We start from the raw sequence: 27,542 nt of genomic DNA on the forward strand, positions 1-27,542 counted from the left end.
GCCACTCGTCCACTTCCAACTACGTCAAGTGTACGCTAAGTTAATCAAGCAGCTCCATTTTGATACAGGGACTCCTCTCCTTACGAACGAATTAGGTTCGTAAGTTGATTTGTTCGCAAGTCCAACTTTGCCCCCGTCGATTCCAAACGTGTTGTACGACGTGTACACAAAACACGGTGAATGTCTTTAAAGGTAGTATAATCTCCTGTAGAAGTATATGCCACTGGTCCTTCAAGTTCTGCAGATGTAGATGCCACCACCGCCATCTATTGCGCGGCGGTTGAACTTACGACTCTCGGTCTGAACAGGCAACTGGACAGATTTGTTCGTATCTCTGAAAGTTCCTAAATCAAATGTTCGTAAGTAGAGGAGTCCCTGTACTAAAGAGTAGTTGGAAGGAGACCGACAGGAGCATCGTTACCTGTTGTGTGTAACGATGTTGGCCAGTTGTCGTGAACAACTCCGTGGAACTCACTGATGACAGTGGTTGAGTCCGCGATCTCTCCACTTGGTACTAAAAACATTACAACACAACAACACCGTACCTTGTGAGCCTTAAAGCCTATGACAACAATTCAACATACGCAGAGAAGAATGTTTACGGAGCCCTACATCGATCCGCTGCTGGATGAAGGCCTCCCCCATGCCGTGTCGGTCACGGGGGTTGTCCGACTATACAGTGAGGGAAAAAAGTATTTGACCCTCTGCTGATTTTTTACGTTTGCCCACTGACAAAGAAATTATTAGTCTATAATTTAATGGTAGGTTTATTTGAACAGTGAGAGACAGAATAACCACAAGAAAATCCAGAAAAAACGCATGTCAAAAATGTTATAAATTTATTTGCATTTTAATGATGGAAATAAGTATTTGACCCCCTCTCAATGAGAACAATTTCTGGCTCCCAGGTGTCTTTTATACAGGTAACGAGCTGAGATTAGGAGCACACTCTTAAAGGGAGTGCTCCTAATCTCAGCTTGTTACCTGTATAAAAGACACCTGTCCACAGAAGCAATCAATCAATCAGATTCCAAACTCTCCACCATGGCCAAGACCAAAGAGCCCTCCAAGGATGTCAGGGACAAGATTGTAGACCTACACAAGGCTGGAATGGGCTACAAGACCATTGCCAAGCAGCTTGGTGAGAATGTGACAACAGTCGGTGCGATTATTCGAAAATGGAAGAACCATAAAATAACTGTCAATCTCCCTCGGCCTGGGGCTCCATGCAAGATCTCACCTCGTGGAGTTGCAGTGATCATGAGAACGGTGAGGAATCAGCCCAGAACTACACGGGAAGATCTTGTCAATGATCTCAAGGCAACTGGGACCATTGTCACCAAGAAAACAATTGGTAACACACTACGCCGTGAAGGACTGAAATCCTGCAGCGCCCGCAAGGTCCCCCTGCTCAAGAAAGCACGTATACATGCCCATCTGAAGTTTGCCAATGAAAATCAGAATGATTCAGAGGACAACTGGGTGAAAGTGTTGTGGTCAGATGAAACCAAAATGGAGCTCTTTGGCATCAACTCAACTCGCCGTGTTTGGAGGAAGAGGAATGCTGCCTATGACCCCAAGAACACCAGCCCCACCGTCAAACATGGAGGTGGAAACATTATGCTTTGGGGGTGTTTTTTCTGCTAAGGGGACAGGACAACTTTACCGCACCAAAGGGACGATGGACGGGGCCATGTACCGTCAAATCTTGGGTGAGAACCTCCTTCCCTCAGCCAGGACATTGAAAATGGGTCGTGGATGGGTATTCCAGCATGATAATGACCCAAAACACATGGCCAAGGCAACAAAGGAGTGGCTCAAGAAGAAGCACATTAAGGTCCTGGAGTGGCCTAGCCAGTCTCCAGACCTTAATCCCACAGAATATCTGTGAAGGGAGCTGAAGGTTCGAGTTGCCAAACGTCAGCCTCGAAACCTTAATGACTTAGAGAAGATCTGCAAAGAGGAGTGGGACAAAATCCTTCCTGAGATGTGTGCAAACCTGGTGGCCAACTACAAGAAACGTCTGACCTCTGTGATTGCCAAGGGTTTTGCCACAAAGTACTAAGTCATGTTTTGCAGAGGGGTCAAATACTTATTTCCCTCATTAAAATGCAAATCAATTTATAACATTTTTGACATGCGTTTTTTTCTGGGTTTTTTTGTTGTTATTTTGTCTCTCACTGTTCAAATAAACCTACCTTTAAAATTATAGACTGATCATTTCTTTGTCAGTGGGCAAACGTACAAAATCAGCAGGGGATCAAATACTTTTTTCCCCTCACTGTAACATTTGCTTGTAGTTTTCCTAACTCTTATTATTACACGACATGCATTATTCCATGTTTGTATTGTGAGCAAAACAACTTTAAATGATGAATACCCATACGTGTAGTCTACATGCCTTTGTAAAAAATCACCCTAATGCGCCTTATCCCGTCAGGCTGGATAGTACTCAGACGGGTGCCCACCACACAAAACTGCCGTTCGAGGCTGCTAAAAGGCTGCACTGTTGTCAGCAAGAGTGTAGCGCAACAAAATCAACCGTTGTACAGCACTTATATGATCCCACGTCTATGTTAACGGGCTTCAGTACCACAAAATGACCAGCGTGGTGAGGCACCCGGTCACACAACGCCTGCAACCCGCACGGCGTTGGAAGGCTCACCATCCAGCAGTGGATTGACAAAAGGGACGCGCGTATACGTGCAGCGTATGGTGCGCACTGTCCACTGGTACCTGTTCCTCGATTTTGTCTTGCCTATCCAGGGCAGCCTCCACTGCGTCAAAAAACTCATCGTCCTTAATGATGCTGTTGGGCCCTTCCTGCATGACACACAACACCACAGCGGGAGGAGAGGTGGCAGTTCAGAGGAATTCAATCTGGGCATCCAAAGTATTTTATGCGTCGAGACGGCACGTAGCAGCATTCATATTCATGAGCCAACCCCTATGGTCACTCCTGGAAAACACTCAAGTAAACTATAAACAAATTAAATGTTTTATTTTAGTTTACCAGGTAAGGCCTACTAAGCTCTATAGCTTTTTTTCAGAGGCGATCTGGCCACAAGCAACATGTGGATATTTATAGCTACCAGTTACTCTAAACGCATGTTGATTCTAAATGTTGAGGGACAAATCGGAAGACCCAGAGACAAATCCATGCGACCACAGGGAGAACATGCAATCTCCAAATTTACAGGCGTCAGGGTCGGGATCAGACCTACAACCTCCTGTATACCAGACAAGGTAGTTAACGTATCGCCACCGTGGCACCCAGTGAGTCTTCATCCTTGAGGGGGGTGATTACTCCTGACCCTAAGCCCCCAAGGCGAGCTCCTTTCCTACTTTCCTATCCCCGAGTGCTCGACAGTAGCAGTCCATCTTCTTTGGTTCTTTCGGTAAAGTCACGTAGAATGATAATAAAATAATAAATTGATAAAATAAAATAACACAATAATATTCTCACGACGTTTCGGCCACAACACAAGCGGCCTTCATCAGGTGAAGGGGGCGAGACTGTCTGGTAGGACAGCGCTGATGAAGCTACGAGTCCTGTGGCCGGCCTTACGGCCTCATTCCCCTCCAGACATGAGGTTCTCTAGTCCAGAGAACCTTGTGGGCATGCTCGACCAAGGGGAAGCGTCGAGCCACGTGCCCAAAGTGCCATATTTGGTGTTCTTGTATTGTGAAGGTAGCAAGCCACTTCTTATGTCTTCTGCAGTAGCCTTTAGATTGGACACACTCATCCCATGGTAACAAAGGAGTTCAGTACGTCTAGCTTGTTACACGTTAGCTCTTATTTTTGCCCTCCTTTTGAAACACTGTATTCTGGGTTCTTGAATGACGATAAAAAAAAGTATTAAAAAAACGATGGCCCTCTAAGCATCCAACTATCAGGCCGAAAGAGCAAGACAACAAGCACAAGATTGATACTTTGTTGCTTGCCCTTATCCAGGATAGTGCCATTCAGTCTTAAGACTCTTTAGGAAGGGTCCTTGCATTGGGATGTTTTTTGCCAGTTTCATGAAGGAGTGTTTTTCACAGGCAAAGAAATCCAGAGAAGTCAGAGGAAACCCACGTGTACCAGGTGATGACGCTGACAAGGTCCGCACAGATGGGTTCACAACACATACTGTGCTGGAATATCTTGGCCACACCACAATGCAACAGATTTGAGATTCTTATAAATATACGTCAACTACAAACTCTTGCTTCGAAAGCACTGGATTACAGGCCTGTGCCACCACATGACTTCAAACTCGAGCAGTGCATTTCTTAAAATGAACATTATGGTGGGACCCCAGTGTCCCAAATAAACGGAAGTCAACACCGTAATTAATTATTTTATTTTTGGCGACTCCGTCCCACCGCGCACATAGACGCCGCGACCCACCTGGCGCGGATCATTCTGCTGTCATGTCATCCAAGCACAGCAGCAACGACGAATGCCGTAGTCATAAACAAAACTTTGATTAGCGCATCGTGTAGAGCTCGTCGAGAGGATTTCCATATCGTTCGCCTTCAACAAACATAAAATTACGTCGCAACGCAGTTTATGCGAGAGCCGGGGGCTTATGGGACCCCGGGGTCCTGCCATAAGGTTCAAATGAAACACCTCTTGTGAGGCAAAGTAAAAAAAAAAAGCATACGATTAAATGTAACATTAACATTTATGTACAATTTATACGTGGATAGGACTAGGTTGAGGTCACGATAATGCATTAAATTGCACATTAAACACGTACAGACAGCCCTTTTGCCAATCCACTGCTAGATGAGGGACTCCCCATGCCATGCAGATCATAGGGGCGATTTGACCATATTTCATGACACTGGTCAGTGCAGGTTAGTGAAGGCGCGAAACACTGAAACGACAGCACAGAAGTACGTGCGGTAAAAACAGAGCAGTGCTGGCTATCCACCCCCCCTATTTTTTTTATACTGGAGCAAGGAACAAATCGCTTGTACGTGCTGTGCTTTCTGGCTCTTATGGAGTGAGCATGCATGGAGGGTGCGGCTCCTCTCCTTAATAGATCTGCCCTGGGCAAGTTGTGTGTTCTCTTCTTGCCTTCACCCGCACCCTCTTCTAAATATGATTTATTATCCAGCCACAGCACCCCTATTGCTGAATGTACACTGCTTCTTTCAAATATTCCCATTAGCAACACAAACGCTGTATTGTAGTATAACTCACTAAAATGTCAAAGGAACATTCTTTGGCAATAACTCTTGGCTTTTGGTAGATTTATGGATTTCTAATATTTTCTGTTTTAAACCTTACTATCGCTAACTAATAAATGATCAGTCTATAATTTTAATGGTAGGTTTATTTGAACAGTGAAAGACAGAATAACAACAAAATCCAGAAAAACGCATGTCAAAAATTTTATAAATTGATTTGCATTTTAATGAGGGAAATAAGTATTTGACCCCTCTGCAAAACATGACTTAGTACTTGGTGGCAAAACCCTTGTTGGCAATCACAGAGGTCAGACGTTTCTTGTAGTTGGCCACCAGGTTTGCACACATCTCAGGAGGGATTTTGTCCCACTCCTCTTTGCAGATCTTCTCCAAGTCATTAAGGTTTCGAGGCTGACATTTGGCAACTCGAACCTTCAGCTCCCTCCACAGATTTGCTATGGGATTAAGGTCTGGAGACTGGCTAGGCCACTATAGGACCTTAATGTGCTTCTTCTTGAGCCACTCCTTTGTTGCCTTGGCCGTGTGTTTTGGGTCATTTTCATGCTGAAATACCTATCCACGACCCATTTTCATTGCCCTGGCTGAGGGAAGGAGATTCTCACCCAAGATTTGACGGTACATGGCCCCGTCCATCGTCCCTTTGATGCGGTGAAGTTGTCCTGTCCCCTTAGCAGAAAAACACCCCCAAAGCATAATGTTTCCACCTCCATATTTGACGGTGGGGATGGTGTTCTTGGGGTGTCATAGGCAGCATTCCTCTTCCTCCAAACACGGCGAGTTGAATTGATGCCAAAGAGCTCCATTTTGGTCTCATCTCACCACAACACTTTCACCCAGTTGTCCTATGAATCATTCAGATGTTCATTGGCAAACTTCAGACGGGCATGTATATGTGCTTTCTTGAGCAGGGGGACCTTGCGGGCGCTGCAGGATTTCAGTCCTTCACGGCGTAGTGTGTTACCAATTGTTTTCTTGGTGACAATGGTCCCAGCTGCCTTGAGATCATTGACAAGATCCTCCCGTGTAGTTCTGGGCTGATTCCTCACCGTTCTCATGATCACTGCAACTCCACGAGGTGAGATTTTGCATGGAGCCCCAGGCCGAGGGAGATTGACAGTTCTTTGTGTTTCTTCCATTTGCGAATAATCGCACAAACTGTTGTCACCTTCTCACCAAGCTGCTTGTCAATGGTCTTGTAGCCCATTCCAGACTTGTGTAGGTCTACAATCTTGCCCCTGACATCCTTGGAGAGCTCTTTGGTCTTGGCCATGGTGGAGAGTTTGGAATCTGATTTATTGATTGCTTCTGTGGACAGGTGTCTTTTATACAGGTAACAAGCTGAGATTAGGAGCACTCCCTTTAAGAATGTGCTCCTAATCTCAGCTCGTTACCTGTATAAAAGACACCTGGGATCCAGAAATCTTTCTGATTGAGAGGGGGTCAAATACTTATTTCCCTCATTAAAATGCAAATCAATTCATAACATTTTTGACATGCGTTTATCTGGATTTTTGTTGTTGTTATTCTGTCTCTCACTGTTCAAATAAACCTACCATTACAATTATAGACTGATCATTTCTTTGTCAGTGTGCAAACATACAAAATCAGCAGTTAATCAAATACTTTTTTCCCTCACTGTACACTCGTATAGGTGAACCCCAAATTATACGAATTCATGTTTACGGGGGGGGGGGGGGGGGGGGGGGTACAGGGAACCTAACCCCACCCCCCCCCCCCCCCACCGCATACTGAGACCTTGCTATAATAACCTAAACACACACACACATGTCACAGGGCTGTAACGACTTATTATGCGTTAGCACCGAGGTCAATTGAGTTTCTCCCAAATAAGACCTACGCTACGAGTGCTTCCTCGAGGCCACGCTGGCATGCCCAAGCCGCACACAAATTCCACTCCGCATGCTGATGGAGGACCGTGGCTTGGTGCCAAAACCGAACGCGAAACATTTCACTTCGCACTGCATTTAAACTCTTCAACAGTTCATCTTTATCACATCCGTTTTGCTCCTCCTCTGCTTGACTTTGAAATACCCTCCCCATAGTGTTTTTTTCCCAATTCAAGAAATGTATTAACTCTTACGTATTATACCTTTAATGGTGTTTGTTGTTGCTTGCTACTTGGTATTTTGGGCCTATGCTTAACTGATTAAACAAAATCACCAGCCATGATCAATACATTTCTGGATGAAAGTCTCCCCAGGCATATCTCATCATCTTGAGTTTTAATAAACCACCTCGTACCTACCCACCGAGTACATTCGTTTTAGATATATTTGGGACGCATTCCATTCATTCTAGACCATTGGCCATTATCCCTCCGAGTAGCATGTCCTGCCCAAATACAGGTAGTCCTCTACTTACGATGGAGATGCGTTACGACGACCCCATCGTGAGTCAAAAATATCGTAAGTCGAAGATGGCCTAGCCTACCCAGGAGTCTTAAAGAATGGTGATAATTTAGCAAAACAGAGCAATTTACAGTACCGTACTGTATAAACTATATACTGTATGTATTTATTCATTAAAATACTCTATTGCACAGTAAAATGTAAAGTAAAAAAAACAAGGTAAATTCTTAGCCTACCTATATGAACTGCAATTTAATAGAAAGGCGAGAGATGCGTACATCCCGGCAGCGTCCCAACGTACAGTATCGTACCTCGTACGCTGCTGCGTTTGCCAGCTGCGCGAAATTAAAAATATTTTACAATTTTGTCGTATCGCTATCGCCATGGTAAGATCCAAATATCGTAAGTCGGACCATCGTAACTCGGGGACTATCTGTACACTTATTTTTCTTTACAGTTAAAAATAGAATTGTCTTTAACAGGGATTTTTTTTCAAATGTGCATTCCTCTTTCTGTCTTTCAACGTAAATCCTAGTATGAATCTCTCTCTCTGCAAGATTCTTTGCGCATTTTTTTGTGTTTATGTTCCATTTTCTTCCTTAACTGTAAAAGCAACTCAACAACACTTCTCGCTTGGCACTTTTGTTGAGGCTATATATAAGCATTGCGTGAATTCATCGAACGAGCTTATCCCCAAAGAAACACTGGCATATGTACCGCGTCCCGGAATATAATGGGGCTTTTTTTGAGGGACCCCCCCCAAATAATCTAGCCCGGTCGGTGGTGGCGCATGCCTGCAATCCAGCATGGTGGAGGTGAAGGTTAATGGATTCCCCATCCGGTTGGCGTCGAGGTGCCATATCCTGGGCCTTCTAGGAGAAGATAGTAGAGCAAAGTGCAGACTAATATCATCTGTCCCATCCGTGTAGGATAATGTGTTGTCCCCTCGCACGTGTGGGTTTTCTGGATTTCTCCCACATGTATAAACAAACACTCATTTATTGGCCACAAACATTTTTAATTCAGAGGACTGCAGAGCCCGGGCGCCACGGTGGTGAGATGTTAACTACCACGGTGCGAGATGTTAACCGCCTTGCCTGGTATACAGGTCAAGGGGTCAATCCCAACCATGATGCCTGTTGTGTATTTGGAGTTTCCATGTTGTCCCCATGGTCGCATGGATTTTTCTCCAGGTCTTCAGGTTTTTCCCACCACGTTTAGAAACATGTGTTTAGAGTATTTGGCTGCTATAAATTTCCACATGATAAGCCACTTCGTTGAGCTATCATTTGTGGCCAGGTCGCTTATATATATATTTTTTTAAAAACCTACAGAGCTCAGTGGGCCTTACATGGTACAATAAAAAAGCTTTTTTAAAGTTTTAATTGTTGGCAATGGCACACCACCTGGCTGCCTTCCATCTTCCCTGTGGTTCCCCAGCGATTGTAAGATGTAAAACTTACATAAACGACAACGTTGTGTATTTAAAAAAAAACATTATTTAAGCAGGGAAAATTTTAAAGTCACACTCCTGAACATAAAAAAATGTAACAAGCGTGCAAAGAAATTCCAACTTGCTGTTAGCTGCGTTTCCACGCTGTTTAGAAATATCATGCACCAGGCAGTTTCACTGTCGTATTGAACCGTGTAGTAACCACTGTATAAGTGGATTGGTGCCTTCCAGAATTGGATTGTGATTTTTGGTGATTTCAGTTGTTTTTTTACCTCTCTTTTATAGTGCTCTCATTTTTTTTGTTACACGCAATATAAATAGCATTACAAGCAGTACATTGGAGAAAAAAACCTGCATGTAAATTATTATTTCGAAAAAAATGGATATACCAGGGGTACCACACCAACTAACATTTTTTTGGCTAAACATCGAACAGACAGTGGTCACTGCATTGTACGCTTTCAAATGCGCTTCTGTGGACGTCTGGAACGCTCTTCCTTCCGATATTAGGAAGCCACTGGAGCTATGCACTTTTAAATCTAGATTGAAAACTCATTTCTTTAGAATCGATTGTCGTGTTTAGTTTATTGTCCTTCCCCCGCACCTCCGATTCGCACGGATGGCTACATACAGTGCGAAAGAAATTCAACATACATACATACATGCCCGGAATTTCTAGAACACACTGTACCATACCTGCAGTGGAATTTTATCTTCCACTAAAACGTATTACAGCAGGCAACCAGTAAAACTCGTGTGGGATTTTACTGCTGGCGATGTGACTGAGCACGCACATCCTGGGCACCTCGACTTAGCTCCGGACTTTAGCATGAGAGGGCAACCCTGAGACTGACTTGACGACGTGGCTGGGTGGTATTAGGGGGATAATACATTATCAGAGATGCTGAACTCTAATCGCTGAGATACTGGATTTGAATCCAGGTTCCAGCCTGCCCGTGATTTTAAACTGCGTTCTATAGTGTAAAAGATTAGTCCAGAAAATGAAGACTGCACAAAAAAAAACAATCAAATTTAACCTGGTTTGCGAATTAATTTGGGTTATTTCAGCCATAACAATTAAACATGTTGGTTTGATTGAGATGTAATGTATACACTTTACAGAGCATATAAATGATGCGCCCCTTGTTTGGATATATACAAATTTTCCTGTAACCTTACTACTAGTTGTACTATAATGTTGGATAATCGTCACCTTGTGAAGTGCACTGAGATGGTAATTATCATGAGGCTCTATTAAACATGAAGTTGAATTTAATTGAATAACTGACTTCAGGAGTACTTTTGCGCAGAAAATCTGTGGACCAGTTTCTGACTTGCTCACTGTGAATGTTCTGAATAGAAAAGTCTCAATATAATAACCTGGTGGGGATGCTGGCCCGATTTCAAGAGCAAATCTCATGACGGACAATAAAGGGAATATCAAGTGTGTGGTTTCACAAAGATACTTGTCAGCTCCTCTTGTGACATGCCCAAAAACCGCGCTCATTCCAGTCCCACCATTCAGTTCCTTTAACTGTAATCGGTAAGACGGCTCAATCGACACAAATGACCAGACCCTAAGCAATTAACAGACCTCGTAATCGGGTCCATTGAAGTAGGATTTCTTCTTGAGCTCCTCCAAGGTGTTCCTGTAAGCCTCTTCCGCCCGCCGCCTCTTCTCCACCTCCTGTTGGGACACGGTGACCAGTCAGGGGAAGACACCCGCTCACCACTGTGCCATTAATCATGGACCCAGGAGGTTCAATTCCTGTCACAGCCACCGCGTAACAATGTGGTTTTGTAATTGCTTGCTCGTGCTACAGCTGACTGATGGACCTCTATTTGAGAGAGTTTTGGGGAGCCCCTCTAAAGGATAATTACCTCCACACTGGCCAGACATTTTGAGACAGGTGGGAGGACCCAAACTTGGCCCCACCGTACACGACCTACCAGTTGATTACAATTCTGGGTGGACAGAGGCAGGACGATTGAAGAAACTTGCCAATTGTCAAGATGGCGTGGAATCTCCGACCTCTGGATTGTAAGACCAGTGTGCTAATACACCACGGCAGCATCCCTCCAATGCAGCATGTTCAAAAGTGAACTTTTAAGAGCCTGTAATGTGATAAGCAAGGGGAGGCATTTATTAACTTGCAAAGTTCATTACCTTCTCAAATGTTAACGATTCTGTTGCTTGTATAACTTACCAAAGTCTCCCATCTGGTCATAAAGAAAGCATAATTGTGAAGAATAAATCAGTTTTCCTGCCTGCTGGTGGAACAAGCCTCAGCCTGGATGCTTTTCCAGCAACATGTAAAGGAAACCACGGCCCATTTAACAAAATTACACTCAAAATTTCAGCACATGGGAACCCCCTGGGGCCAAGTTATGATGCACGCAATGGCATGCACATTCTCACCAACCAACTTGTGCAAACTGCCCTCCAAATAACAAGCGAAACACAACCTCACAACTCAGGCGGCTAGCCCTCCGATGTATTTTCTGGTACCGCGTCCTGTTCGGCATGATGCCCGACATTTATTTTCACACTCTGAATTTCTTTAGGAAACTAAACTGAGCGGCTCATTTCTCCCTCAATTGTGTAGGGTTGCCTGCTGCTGCTCTTTTATAATCAAGGGGGACAGTGAGCAGGTTCAATTTAGTCGCTGAAGCTCTCTCAGCACGTGGCAAGAATCATTGGACGTCACGTCGAACAACGCACGGTACATCCCGAAAACACATCGGAGAGCCATACAACACGACCTGCGAAAATCTACACCGTCATATTACTCGGACGGGCAATGCAGAGTGTGGCATCAGACCCACCCGGTCGAGCCGCTTCTGCCAGCTCTCGTCGCACTTGCTCATGAGCTCCACGCAGTGGGACAGGGTGGCCAGGATCCCCGCCGTTGTCGCTTTGAATGTGATGGCCTCGCCCTTGAAGTCCAGGCCATTGACGCGGCCGCCGGGGCCCGTAAAGCACACTGGACGGCGCGGCAAAGGGGACGTTGTGACAGCGGTGGAAGGGGCCGTGTTAATAACGCGACCGCAGGTTTTCGTCGTTGTGCTGCACAGCTCTCTCGAGTAATTTCAGATTCTACTGTTCGTTGTTCGGAACGATGTTCTGACATTCTACTCCGTGTGCTGGGAGAGCTTCTGCTCAAATTCAGTTCCTGAAAAAGCTCCCAGCACGAAGAGCGAAACATCGGACATCATGCCTAACAATACGTGGTACGACTCGAAACGCATCAGACAGGGTGCGTGTCTATTTAAAAGGACACAATGAAATGATTACGTTTGTAAAATATAAGAGTAAATTTACTTTATTTGGAGCAGAATTGGAAATGTGAAGTTTCTGTGAGAGTGTGCCGACGTGTAAAAGTTCACAGCATGCGTAAAGATCACCATGACATTTCAAAGTACCTTTAGGGTGAAGAACATGCGCACACTGCAACATTAACTTACAAATTAAACTAGAACTGTCTCAATATAATTTATTCTTTCAAGCTTTGTTCAGAGAACTATGAAATAGTCATTCCGTTTGATCCCAAATGCTACTGTACCGACTACAGGTTGAACAGCTGAAATACTAAGCTAATGCCAAGAGCCTATTCTCCTGACTGAACCTCGATGGTGGGCGTGGTGGGGCACACCTATAAACTGGAACTTTGAAAGCAAGGGTTTGTGGATGCTTTGTATTTGTGTGACTCTCATACACAAAGGTTATTACGCACGGCAGGTGTTGTTTGGGTGTTTCGGTTTCGACCAACATAACTGGCCAAACATCCCAATGCAGGACCCTCCTGAAAATGTAACCTTCAGTCTTTCCAGGATAAATGACATTTATATGCGACACCGGCTTGACAATTCGAGAGTGCACACCTTTGCACGCGACAATGGTTTTGCCGACAGGTGCATGTCCTAGCAGACAAAGAGGCGGATCGCCCAAGTTGGCTGGCTGCTGCGTTAGCAAACAAACAAGGCACTCACTCTCACGTTTCTCCTTGTGCCCGCTGTTGCCATTCAGGAGGTGGGGTCCGTTCACACCTGGCCCATGTAGAATATCATCATCATCGCCCACAGCTGCAAAGAAATGAGCATGATCCCTTTTTTACAATACGATACTATGTAGATATATTTTTTACGCCCAAGTTACATCTGAATGCAACCACATCTCAAGATGATACACGTAAGCAGCATGCATATTATTTTGTAGAAAGAGGCAGTTAGTCATAGGAAGAGGGGAAAAATGGAAGTTCTTGAGGCTGGACGTGAACAAGGGCAGGGAGATGACAGTACAGATGGATAGGGGAAGGGGGATCAAGCCTGTGGGGGTAACAAAAGAGAATGAGCAATCCCCCACTGAGTGAACACTTAATTAAGTGAATGACCACATGTCCAGGGTCAACACCTAATAGAAGGGCAAGGGCCAATACAAATATAGAGCTATCCCTTTCACATAATTACAGATTAGCCATAAACAATCCGCTGCTGGATGAGGTCTTCCCCAAGCTAAACACCATATACCACAATCCGGCTACGTAATAATCCACCTAGTACCTACACACAAGCTGGTTTCATCACTTAATCTCCTCGCCGGACGTTCTCACGGGCGCCTTCTGAGAGGAACAATGACAGAGTTGCAGCTCTTTTAAAACACTGGATGTATAATACGTTTCGAGCCATCTGAGGTTTGCAAAACAGACAGCCAGCTTGGCTTCCTCCTAGTGATAACAGAGAGAGAGACAAGAGGGCAGGAGGGACAACGCTCTCTGCCTGAGCACTTCACCACAATCACGGTGCAGGGCGTCGCGGCTGCTGGAGTCGGCGCAGGCGTCAAAATACTTCTGCAGTGTCTCCACCTGGCGGCACAGGATGTCCCGAAACGTCTCCAGCTCCGCCAGCTTCTCCCTCAGCCCCCGTGTCCGCTGCAAACACGGATTTGAGGGGCATCAGCGCGGAACGAGCGAAACTCACAGCGTCACAGGAGCACATCTGATCGACCGTACAATTCGAATGTGGGCCGTTGCTGTGGCATGAGGCTATCACGAAGGTACTATGTTTCACAGATGGGTAGAGTATGAAATAGCTTCATTTCTGGGGACGGCTTGACCCGATTACGTAATTTGTAATATATTTTCAACGTTCTACTGTTTTTGGTAAAACGTCATGCGATCTATGATATCCGCGGTGAAGCAGGCAGTGGCGTAAAGTTTGGTTCGTATACCTGCAGTATTAACCAGGGCAGCCACTGGGCTCGAACCACAAACCTCTGCAACTGGAAAACGTGCTCCCGCTAGACCATCTTCACTTACAGACAGAATCTGGCATGCGTTAAGTGTTTAAAAATGCATCAACCCGTCAATTAAAATATCATCTTAAGCTCATGATAATTTATGACAAGTTATGGTTCTTTGTCATACTGCCGGAGGACAGAGACCTCCTCAGACCATTATAATACACACGGATGTCGATTGACCATACGTCACCATGTTGGTCAGTGCAGGTCAGCGAAAGCAGGTGGGGAGGGGGGGCTCCAGGACTGATTGATTCCAATATCACTCGCAGTGTTACCTGTGACCGGGAATTTAACTCGGGTCGCCAGGTTCATAGGGCAAGACGTGAACTGTTTGCGCCATGAACCACCCCCGCTCTAATGCTCCTGATATTTGCATCAAATCGTGCGTGTGTGAGAAAGATTATTTGCAATCTACGCAACTTATGTCCAAATGATTGCTAACGATGATGGAAATAACGAGATGGTAATAATAAATAAAAACATTGTGACTGGGTGAAGACCCCCGGGGCCGGCCCAGAACACGCTGGCGGGACTATGTCGCTCGGCTGGCCTGGGAATGCCTGGGAATTCCCCAGGAAGAGTTAGAGTCCATCGCCAGGGAAAGAGAGGTCTGGACCACCCTACTCAACATGCTGCCGCTGCCGCGACCCTCACCAGGACAAGCGGATTGAGAAACGAACAAACGAACATTGTGACTCTCGTAGTCTTACTAGACACAGGACGTTACGTTCTTTCAAAATTGCAGGTCACGTTTCCCACAGTGATGAAGACATGTCCATTTTTAACCCATGCGCGTCATTCCCACGTACTGTAAGAGAGCGTGCACAAATGCACGGATTTATTAACTGTGAAGATGACACGACGTCTGAACTTTTGGAAGAAATAAACAGATTACAAAGAACAGAGATTGTGCATTAGCCTTTTTCCAAACTTTGGTGACCTTTGCTCTTAAAAGAGATGTTTTTCTTAGGGTTGCTTTGAGAGGTCACGTAAACACGTCTAGCAACAGTAATAAAAGATAAGTTATTCATTCACACTCATTTCTTAGATTCCTTTCGTCCATTGTGTGTGCAAGGGTCTGCACACACACAAAAACACACGTACAAAGCATTCACACGTACACACAAAACACACAGCCCCATCATCAGATGTACGGCAGTGAAAAACAGGCCAAGCAAGAACATGCCCCGAGTACGTAATCCACTCATTCTGTACCTGAGAAGCGAGGAAAAAAAGCTTCAATGAACTATAGAAGCAGTGCAATAACAAGATCAACAACAAACACTGCTCCTGCCGTACGTAATGGGACTCTTGAGCAGTGGTTCCCAACCTGTGACCCGCAAGACACTCGTGGTCTGCAAGGCCGTGGGAAGCAGTCTACGGAACTGTCGCAGTTACTTTTTTCACCTACACGTTATATTTTTTACTGCCCATTGCAAAACTATTCAGACCAATTGAAAAAAAAAAACAAGCAAATCGTTTACGTAACTCTTTGATGAGCATTTTCCGGTGCTTTTCGAGGCATGTTATTTTAGAAAAATATATTATTGGTACATGATGGTCCGCAACGTCCTGTTTCGGGGTTGAGTATGGCACAAGGGGTCCTGAAAGCATACCTGTCAACCCATACGGTTTACCTGTATTCTTGAACAGGGATATTGAGTTTTCAGGTCCATACGGTGTACACCCGTTTCAATGCGGGCAAAAAAAAGTGTCTATTTGTTTGTGCTTCTCCCTTGACTTTGTAGGATGAACGTTCAGATTTATAAGGGCACGAGGTGACCAATAAGGTCTGAATTGGTCTGTAATAAGGTAGGTACTGAAAAGGGGTTGACAGGTATGTGAAAGGTTGGGAACCACTGTTTTGTGGCATGAAGAGTTCATGGGAAATGACAGCGCGTCTTCAACATGTGTAAATTTAAACCGATGAATTGCGCAGCAATGTGCTGATGAGACAATTAACAAATGAGTGGTCCACTTTTCCAAGCTATTTTTTGTTTGTTTAAAACATGTTCCAGTTCTACATCACACCCTTGTCATTTCATTACACACAACCCACCTTGAAACCACATATTACACATGATAAAACACCTCTTACATGAAAAAATACATGCACAAATGTGACTAATGCCTTGTCTGCATAGTTCACTGTAAAAAATAGGAAAGCCTGATAATCTAAAATTAGGCTACTTAATTCGCCAATGATCAAAAATAATAATTTACAGCCCTTTGTCAAGTAACTGTTGGATGAAGGCCTCCCCATGCCGTGTCGATAAATTAGGTTGTTTGACCTTACATCACCACCACGATGGGCTGTGCAGGTTGGTGAGGGTCCGAGGGTGGGGGAGGGCTGGGGATCAGATATCACTCGCCACTGACGTTAGCCATGGCCACGAATCAAACTCAGATCGCAGGGTTCAAGGCGTAGCGCGTAATCCACTGCGACACCACTCCCCCGCCGATAACAAAATTGATTATCCAGGCAAAAGAAGGTACGCATAACAAACCCTGGAACAAAGATACATTTGGCAGGGTCAGCATGTCATGCAGCAATGGGCTTCAGGAAAGGATTTTTTGTCATTGAGGTTATTGTCACGGTTTTCATTTTAGCTATTTGTGTTGTTTTTTTTGACACACGCAAATGCCCACCTTGAAAGAGGATATGGAGGTGGTAGAAAAGGCGCTGGTGGTCGACAGGATGGAGGCCAAGGAGCCATGGCGGCGCAAGTTAAAGTCCGACCCGTTGATAATTTCTTGCTGCAAGCCGTGGGCACGTGGAAACGACAAGGCACACACGTAAGCGCACGTACACATAAAGTCAAATATCTCCCGTTTGGCCTGAACAGACTGTTGGAGCAAGTGCTGTCAGCGAGCATCTATGAAGGCTGGCACGGCACAAGAGGGGGTGGGTGGCCAGCAACAAACCCGGCCGCCTTTGTCTCCCCAGTGGCGATGTTTACACACTGCACGAGGTACTAATTTGAGGCCGAGTTCACCTCGGATAGGAGGCCCATGACCGCTTCAGATAATCGTCACTGGTGTTGGCCATAAGCGGGAATCGAACCCGTGTCGCCAGGTTCGTGGTGCAGCGTGCTAACCACCAAACTACTGCTCCCGACAAGCAATAGTGTAGCATACGCACACGTAACACACACGCACACGTAACACACACGCATACACACAACTGGTGCACGGACTTACCTTTCTAGTTTCCAACCAGAAAAGACCGAAACTCGGTTAGAAAGGCTAATGTGAAATAAAAACTCAATACATTCGGCAATAACACAAAAAGGCGACATTACAGCCAATGGCTCCCTTCCTAATAGCAGAGAAAGAACCATTGTCCAAAACATTTCCAAACATATTCATGATTTATATATTCCCTTTTCGAGGCGCCGTTATTGATTAATGTGCCTGGTTTGTGTTTGTGTTCTATTGCAATGTCAAATTATTTTTTGTGTTTAACATTAAACGTTGAATGACACCATTCATCTTGTGATTTAAAGCTTTCGTGACTGCAGTAATTCATATTCTTAATTCTTTCGGTAAAGTCACGTTTAAGAGAAACAATAAAATAATAAAATATATAAAACAATAAAAATTCTCACGACGTTTCGACCATAACACAAACGGTCGTCTTCACCTGAAGACGACCGTTTGTGTTATGGTCCCTTAAACGTGACTTTACCGAAAGAACTAAGAATATGACACCATTCATCCTTTTGATCGTTTTTTTTTATCCTACTAATTAATAGAAAAAACGTGCAGATATATAATTTTTTATCATATATATTTTTTAAACCTATCTAAAAGCAGCTGTTCGGAAAGCAATCTTAGTATAAAACATGACTGCACACGTTGGGTCAAACTGATGTAAAACAAATTATTCAAGTGGGAATTTAATACAAACAGCTTATTTTGTCTCCAAATAATGTTGCTTTCTCCCTGCCGTGTACATTTTTAAATGTCGCAAACGCCACCAGTAGGCAGCCAGACGCAAACTATTAGTATGATAAAAGATAAATATGCATCACGTTTAAAGCAAAACCCTGTTTGTGATTAATTTTTAATGAGGGCTGTGGGATTTTATGAAGCCTTCCCCTTGAACAACCATCTGTTGAATAAGTAAACGCAGTGGGCAGACACCTCACCTCACCTCCAGCGGATGGCAATAGTTAATGAAACACAAGCTGGGCTGGCCAGGCAACTAAATCAGTCTGCAGCTACACAAGAGCAGAGGTTGAAAGGAACAGGGCTTTTCTAGTTCAAGGCAATCGTTACAAAAAATACACATCAAAAGTCGGCTGTGCTAAACAAAAAGCCCTCCTGCTCACCACTTAACGGTCACCCAAATGGAACCATTAAACAAACCCCCATTTCAGACTTCAAACTGTTGGGGGGGCAAACAGGTTTCCCAAGCGGTTCACAAACACACAACATACAGTGAGGGGAAAAAAGTATTTGATCCCCTGCTGATTTTTTTACGTTTGCCCACTGACAAAGAAATGATCAGTCTATAATGTTCATGGTAGATTTATTTGAACAGTGAGAGACAGAATAACAACAAGAGAATCCAGAAAAACGCATGTCAAAAATGTTATAAATTGATTTGCATTTTAATGAGGGAAATAAGTATTTGACCCCCTCTCAATGAGAACAATTTCTGGCTCCCAGGTGTCTTTTATACAGGTAACGAGCTGAGATTAGGAGCACACTCTTAAAGGGAGTGCTCCTAATCTCAGCTTGTTACCTGTATAAAAGACACCTGTCCACAGAAGCAATCAATCAATTAGATTCCAAACTCTCCACCATGGCCAAGACCAAAGAGCTCTCCAAGTATGTCAGGAACAAGATTGTAGACCTACACAAGGCTGGAATGGGCTACAAGACCATTGCCAAGCAGCTTGGTGAGAAGGTGACAACAGTTGGTGCAATTATTCACAAATGGAAGAAACATAAAAGACCTGTCAATCTCCCTTGGCCTGGGGCTCCATGCAAGATCTCACCTCGTGGAGTTGCAATGATCATGAGAACGGTGAGGAATCAGCCCAGAACTACACAGGAGGATCTTGTCAATGATCTCAAGGCAGCTGGGACCATAGTCACCAAGAAAACAATTGGTAACACACTACGCCGTGAAGGACTGAAATCCTGCAGCGCCCGCAAGGTCCCCCTGCTCAAAAAAGCACATATACATGCCCGTCTGAAGTTTGCCAATGAACATCTGAATGATTCAGAGGACAACTGGGTGAAAGTGTTGTGGTGAGATGAGACCAAAATGGAGCTCTTTGGCATCAACTCAACTCGCCGTGTTTGGAGGAAGAGGAATGCTGCCTATGACCCCAAGAACACCATCCCCACCGTCAAACATGGAGGTGGAAACATTATGCTTTGGAGGTGTTTTTCTGCTAAGGGGACAGGACAACTTCACCGCATCAAAGGGACGATGGACGGGGCCATGTACCGTCAAATCTTGGGTGAGAACCTCCTTCCCTCAGCCAGGGCATTGAAAATGGGTCGTGGATGGGTATTCCAGCATGACAATGACCCAAAACACACGGCCAAGGCAACAAAAGAGTGGCTCAAGAAGAAGCACATTAAGGTCCTGGAGTGGCCTAGCCAGTCTCCAGACCTTAATCCCATAGAAAATCTGTGGAGGGAGCTGAAGGATCGAGTTGCCAAACGTCAACCTCGAAACCTTAATGACTTGGAGAAGGTCTGCAAAGAGGAGTGGGACAAAATCATCCCTCCTGAGATGTGTGCAAACCTGGTGGCCAACTACAAGAAACGTCTGATGTCTGTGATTGCTAACAAGGGTTTTGCCACCAAGTACTAAGTCATGTTTTGCAGAGGGGTCAAATACTTATTTCCCTCATTAAAATGCAAATCAATTTATAACATTTCTGACATGCGTTTTTCTGGATGTTTTTGTTATTCTGTCTCTCACTGTTCAAATAAACCTACCATTAAAATTATTGACTGATCATTTCTTAGTCAATGGGAAAACGTACAAAATCAGCAGGGGATCAAATACTTTTTTCTCTCACTGTAGCTGGAACATTAAATGAAAGAGATTGGAAAATTGCACTCAGTAAAGGTTGGTTGGAATTTTGTGCACAACTGTTCTTTAGTAAATATCAACTTTGGAAACTGCATTGGATACAATGTTCACTCGCAGGCATGGCAAGCAGCTTCATAGAAATGTTCTAAATCATTCTGCACAGCTTGTAATGTGTTGATTCCTTCATACGTAAAGTGTACGTGGCTTGAGTATTTCTTATGTACTCTGATGTGTTATGTACTCTGATGTGTTATAGTTGTAGAGTGTATTGTTCAGCATGAAGTTAAACATTTCACTCCACATGCTGAGAGCCTCAGGAATGGAACAATGTAAAAAAATTCTCCCCCGATTTTATACTTAATATGCTATCAGCATCACATCATTAAACTAATAATCCATTCACAACTGTTGCAGAACAGTGGAACCCTTCATGTTATAGCATGGTCCAGAGAAGCATATTCCACAGAGCTACTTTTGAAATCCCTTCAAGTCACCTCTAATTCACAAAGGAGGAGAGAACACTTTCCCACCTTGTCATAAAGTATTTTTTGTCAAATGACAATTAACCAAATATTGCCGAGGCTGAGAACATCAACTCTCTATTTGAGAACCCAGTTGATTCACGGGCAGCTGCCGAGATTCAAACTAAGGATCTCAGCAGTGGCTACTCGGCATGCTCTGACCTTTGATCCCCCCCGAACCACCCGATTCCGTAAACTTAACAGAGTACATCATAGATATGATAAGCACCCGGGGGAAGGGTACATGCGTTCACCTTTAAAATAAAATAAATCCCGCGCCCATCCAGTATTACCAGTTTCCGTATTACATGTTTTAAGCTGCAGATAAATGCCAACAATTCCACAGGAGAGCCTCAAAACACCTCCCACAAGCACATTTTTAACAGGGGTGTAAAAAGCATGAGGTTGAGATTCTAAGGACCTAAAATATATCCCATGCACTGCATATGGCAGTGGCTGAAGAGTGAAGCCAAATACAGCATCGCATGCAATGTCAGAATCTATCGGCTGTTATCATGCATTTATTGCAAGGGCTATTGCATAATGCACCCTTATCAATGGGCACATTATGAACTTTGCATTATTTTGAGACTGAGGAATCACAGTATTTTTTCAAGTACAATTTACACACTATGTATATACACAATCCACGACTGGATTAAGGTCTCCCCATGCTGTGTCAGTCATTGTTATTAGATCACACTTCATCACGTTCGTCAGTGTGGGTTGTTGAAGGGGGAGGGTGCAGAGTAGGCCAGTGCCAGTGAAGATAACAGTTGCCACTGACGTTAGCCGTGGCCGGCAAATCAAACTTAGGTTGATGGGTTCATATCGCAATATGCTAAACACTCTCCCACTGTTCCAACCCATACTGTATACACCACGTGAAACTTGAATGGACAACCTTAAAGTTACCATTTACTGCCACACACGTGTTAACCATAAACTGTATGCATTACAGTTTTAGCTGGGTCGTAATTTTTTGATGCACGTCTAAAACCTTCAGTGAGCACTCTTCAAGGATGGTGGCGAGATGACTGTCAGGCATATTCTGCATATATTTTAACATCTGTGAAACGTAACTGGATTTTCACACTGAAAGGCGTAAACAGGAAATCGTATTTTCAGAGCTTCAACATCGAAGTCTAACACTCTAACATTGCACGGTGTACGGCTAACACATCTCAGCTTTTTATACTGGGCCATACCAAAGTCCCACTGTTATGGGGAGGATTGTTAGAATAATCTTGTAAATGACCCTCCATGAAACCATCAGATTGTACTCATGTGCTTATCTTCCAATGCGCTTGCTCACAGAAGCAAAAATATGGCAATTTGTAGGGTTATTATCTTTTCCACTTAATCAGTGCTCAGACCAGATCATGTTCATCGGTTTTTAAAACACAGCACGGTAAAGTTGTCACTGGTTACTTTCTTTATGGCCACCGTGTAGATATCTTTGACGTATTTATTTTTGTGGGACATGGGTTACTGACCCGACGCTGCCGAAAAAGTCAAGGTCTGGGCAACGGTGACAAACTCCACTCAAGAATGAGCAAACACATCATGGTTTAAATGAGATTTGGCCCAGAAGAGTGACCTTTGGGTTAGCGTTCGCATGTTTACAACTGCGACGACGTGCCAGTTAAAAAATGCCTGCTCCTGTTTACCCACCATGACAGAGTAGCACACTGTCGCTCATGCACAGGATGCCCTTGTCAACGACGTAAAACATCTTAACGGCGCTTTTGAATGATAGCCCATTTCAAACAGTTGAATATACTCTTGCAAATTTGGGCAAATGTTTACTGCACCGCGGTTGCTGCATTGCAGGGGACAAACAAAACAAACAAAAGCTTCTCCTTGCTAGCTCTCCCAGTGGCATTACATTCAAATACCGTCTCGTAAGAATTACGCCATTAGTGTAAATACTGACCCCATTGTAGCCAATGGAATGAATGTGGTTATCGCATGACTTGCCGAGAATCTAGAATAGCTCACCACACAATGACGCCTCCTGTTTGCCCACGGATCACTCGTGGAGATGAGAACTGAGGGCTCACCACCAATTTGTCCTCCACTATTGCTAAGAGAGTATCCAAGTGACAACTTTCAACGCAAGTACACACCCAATATGCATGCGCTACGCAGAGCATTTCCAAGTGGTAAATTTTAGCTGTGAGCCAAGGTTATTGTAGGTGTGAACAGAATCAGCGGGTCACAAACCCACAACAATTGTGTTTTTGAGCCGAGTTTGGTGGCACGTGTATGTAATCCAATACCTTAGAGGTAAGAGATGGTAAGCCTGAACACTTCTTATCACAAATGCGCATCATAAATTGATCATGTAGATTTAGCAATCCGAAATCCACTGGGCTGTGATGTGGCCAAGACATCTATGGCAGTAGATAACACTAAATAATTATTTGCGCTGTTGTGCAGAATATAAACAACAAAAGAGATAAGTACATCAAGGTTCTCTTTCATATGTCTCTCCACATGCAGTATAAGAGTATTTGTTCCATTTGGAGAGACAGAGGATGCTCTTGTCAAAAAGTATGTGGAGGGGCGGATACATATATAGAGGAAACATATCTGCTCATGCCAGTACAGCAAGTTTGTAAACAAGTTTGCATGGATCTTTGGAGTCTTATCCCCCTTACGTACCGGTACTCAAGTTTACTTCCGACACACAAAACGCTCCATGAGAAGAAAATGGCCAAAATATCCCAATGCAGAAGCCGTATGAAAAAGAGTACTGAGGCTCAGTGGGGCTAGATTAAAATCACATAATTGTGTTTATGCTATCACACAACAGACACGTGCCCGGGTTTATTTATAGCAATACCGTTCACCTTTCAAGTGCATTTTAAACGTCAAATTTAATTTAATTTAACACTGTCTGGAAGCATAATTAATTAGCAGTTTATTTATTGAACGTAAAAATTCTTTACGGATGTGGCTTTGGTTGTTAAGACCTCCTTTTCTGACACGTGAGGCATGCAGTAAAACCAGTTTTCAGACAAAAACCCTCCAAGCTGCTCCTATGCACTGCAACCTGACACCCATGGCTAACCCCCTATGTACCAACTAAAATTCTTTGCGCCGCCAATCGTGTCACGAGCACTTACACGTAGATTTAAAATTAACCGCAGCAGAAGGAAAGACTTCACTCCTTTGTTTGACTCCCAATTGCCAGGGCGTTGGTTACCTTTTGCATGAAGTTCACAGATAATGGAGGGCGAGTAAGAAACAGGAGAGAGAATGTGGGTCTTGAGATCACGTCTCAAGTGATGAGTGGAGGAGCTGTTAGGGCCGTCAATTACCAAACTGTAATAGGTGCAACAACATGCTTGTAGACATCACAATGCAGCCTGTCTTTGAACAAATGGCTCGCGTTAAGCAGTAAACCCCCGAAACCAGCGTACCTTGCTCTGTTCCAGGATCTCCATCCAAATTCTCCTCTCGTTGGCATCTTCTGCCCTCATGTACCAGACGTTGTCGTTGACTCGGACGTCAAATCGACATTCGTCAAATTCATGCGGCTGCAATACACACATACACACACAGCAAAACAAAACCACGTGAGAGTTTAGCCGGGCCCTCCTGCTTCTCTTCAGCCACAATATCTTCTCTATGTGCAATGCAAACATGCTCGCTCTTTATTTGCACGCTCACGACACCCTTATCCTCTAAATGGTGTATCTAATTAAGTATTTCACCGTTAATTGTTATACCCTGCACCTGACGCAACTTCCTGGTTCAAAAGCAAGTCATGGAGCTGCTTCTCTGAGGCTAACCACTCTGCTATCGCTGTACAGACATTATTGAGGTACAAACAAAACAAATGCGAATGTACGGTAATTGTTTTGTGAGATCATTTGGTTTGATTTACTTTATATTTTTTATATTTTATATCGTGTTCGTTAACCCTCGCTGCCGTGTCTGTCTGCTGGCTGAGTCACCCTTGAAAAAGAACCGCATAGCTCAATTGGTAATTTACTCGGATAATAAACTTCTGATGTTCACGACACATCAGTACAATTTCACATGAGCATTATTTGTCTCTAGCTTTCGTGACTGCAGGAATTCATATTCTTTGGGTCTTTCGGTAAGGCCACGCAGATAGAAAAATAATAAACTTAATAAAAAATATAACACTATCACGACGTTTCGATCACAACAAAAGCAATCGTCATCAGGTGAAAAATATCACGGGAGAGCTGCTGAGGCAGGAAAGAATATATTATTTTCCTGCCGCTATATTTTTCACCTGATGATGATTGCTTGTGTTGCGATCGAAACGTCATGATATTGTTATTATTTGTATTAATTTTATTATTTTTCTATCCACGTGGCTTTACCGAAATACCCAAAGCATATGAATTTGCAGTTAGTTGAGGGACCAACTGGATTTTAAAGGCACATTTAAGCAGAACTCTGTTCTGTCACCACATAAATCAAATTATGTTTTTACATCGTACATTGGCCTATTGGCTTTCCAGAACAATATTATCCATCAGTATTTAAGCAAGCAAATTTTAAACAGAGTTGTGCAATGCTGGGTACAGCCTGGAATGGCACACAGTGATAGGTGCGGTCCCAGTGACGACAGGTGCTCCTTTTGGGCAATGCATCAGTTAAGGGGGGGGGGGTTATTTGCCGAGTATGGGTGGTGGTGGCTGAGAGATCTAAAGTCAAGTATGGTTTCACTATGCATACAGTTCTGCATGATACATTCTTAACCACGGCTGCCATAACTCACTGCGTGTGCTCAATCCCTTGCTAATAATTTAAAAGAACACACAGTCCATTACGTGACTCATGAGGTCACGGTGAACGGTGTCCATTTCGATCTGAGATCATCGAACCGTAGCACAATTGTGTTAGTTCACCAAGCTTCTGACAGGTGTACTACATGAACTAAAGTTTGAATCATCAAATACCATGAGGAAATATGGTGTCATATGCATGCAATACAGACCATCAGGTAAGGATCACTGATTCCCAAACGTGTACAGTTCAGTTTTATTGTTTGGCAATAAAATAAACTATTAGCATTTGTGTACAACCACATTCGACTGTAGCACAGTGTCCAAAAGTAAAATTTTTAAAAATTACAAAAATGCTCACCATGGCATCGCAGGAGACAACATATCACACGAGCCTATGCAAATATTTACTACTATGAGCCAAGAATGTCTGTCCCGCGTGTGACGTCACTCCACGTCGACCAGCCCCCCTCATTAATAATCATGAACAGGTGACGTCCTCCAAATGGACACACCCCCCCGCCCATTAAGATTTAGCGGGTGACGTCACTCCACATGGAGAACCCCCCCTCTTTAATAATCATGAGCAGGTGACGTTACTCCACATCGAATATCCCCCCTCATTATTAGTCATGAACAGGTGACATCCTCCATATGGACACCCCCCCCCCCCCATTAATAATTAGCGGGTGACGTCACTCCACATGGGGGAGCGATGCGCCTCCTCCCCCATCCTCAGCGCCAACTTATAACCCTCACTACAAAGGCCGAACCCTCACGTCACACGATCTCCGTAACGCATAGAAGTAAAAAGGACGTCACGATGCACAAGGGATTATAACCTTTAAATGAAATAAGTCTGTGTCACCGCGGCCTTACAAATTGCACACGAATGGATGCAATGAATATCACGTCAAGGGTCTGTTTTTCGCTTGCAAGTTTCATATTTACTGCAATACACCCGGCGTCCTTGGACGGGCAAAAGGCTAGTTCCTACAGATTTAAGCATTTACTGAAAACACCATCTGTGTAATAGACATCTAAATTAAAAGCCATATTACTATTTGTATGCGCGTCAATGCATGAAAGGCTGCACCGAACTGTGAAAATGTAAACAAGGTTGTGCACTGTTCCACCGCTCGAATGGCAGGCGGCTGAGTTTTTAATCTCTCATAGGGATGCGTACATGTGTCAAACCACAGAGCACAAACGCGTCATTTGTGGCCAGATCGCTTCTTACAAATAAGTGAATGCCTCAGTGGGCCTTTGCCATGGTAGGATGTGGGATGGTTTCGTTGCATTTTTATGTGTTTGGGTGAATTGTTTACCTTTGCTTGTACTTTGCACTACGATCATGTTTTTGTGATGTTTGTTGTTGAAACGTTCTTACCCGGCCCTGCTCGACATCTGTGAAGAGGAGCTTTATTATAGCTAATCGGATTCCTCCAGTATAAGTATCATTCTGATTGTGTCATAGTACAATAGGAATATTTTTTTTTTATTCTACGGTGTCCAAACCTATGGAAAGAAAACTTGCATTGTTAAGTTAAACCAACTGTGATCCGGGGATAAGGTAACCCTTTGCTTCTTTAGTGTCGCTGCAATAACTTAATGCGTACACCAACAAAAAAACACAACCTTTTATTTAAAAGGTTTGCTTACACTGCAATTTTAAAATTTCCATAATTGGCAATTATACTGCAAGTACAAATATGTTCAATAAATGTACAACTGCAGAACTGTAAAGGTGTGAATAACGCAATTACCCCTGACAATTGGTTGTAATAATGATTTTAATTACAGCCCTTTTTTGTCAATCCACTGCTGGAAGGCGGCCCTCCCCATACCATATCGGTCATGGGGTT

General features: G+C 43.9%; 1 protein-coding gene across 2 annotated transcripts in view; it reads right to left on the reverse strand.

Moving 5' to 3' along the window:
- The window catches only part of LOC116954949 (ceramide transfer protein-like), a 46,884-nt gene that overhangs the window by 9,237 nt on the left and 10,105 nt on the right, over positions 1-27,542 (reverse strand). Inside the window, exons 2-9 of one of the 2 annotated variants that reach the window (XM_076052714.1) lie at positions 24,334-24,450; positions 16,973-17,080; positions 13,814-13,952; positions 13,021-13,107; positions 11,851-12,008; positions 10,619-10,711; positions 2,737-2,823; positions 422-514 (exon numbers count right to left, since the gene is read on the reverse strand). In XM_076052714.1, the coding sequence (XP_075908829.1) occupies positions 422-514; positions 2,737-2,823; positions 10,619-10,711; positions 11,851-12,008; positions 13,021-13,107; positions 13,814-13,952; positions 16,973-17,080; positions 24,334-24,450 (882 nt within the window). Of the gene's footprint in view, positions 1-421; positions 515-2,736; positions 2,824-10,618; positions 10,712-11,850; positions 12,009-13,014; positions 13,108-13,813; positions 13,953-16,972; positions 17,081-24,333; positions 24,451-27,542 lie in introns of both variants that reach the window. The other variant, XM_032975817.2, reaches the window with a different exon arrangement.

Source organism: Petromyzon marinus, chromosome 57 (genome assembly GCF_048934315.1).
Source record: "Petromyzon marinus isolate PM22_M1 ecotype Great Lakes invasive population chromosome 57, UKy_Petmar_22M1.pri1.0, whole genome shotgun sequence".
NCBI classification, from domain to species: domain Eukaryota; kingdom Metazoa; phylum Chordata; class Hyperoartia; order Petromyzontiformes; family Petromyzontidae; genus Petromyzon; species Petromyzon marinus.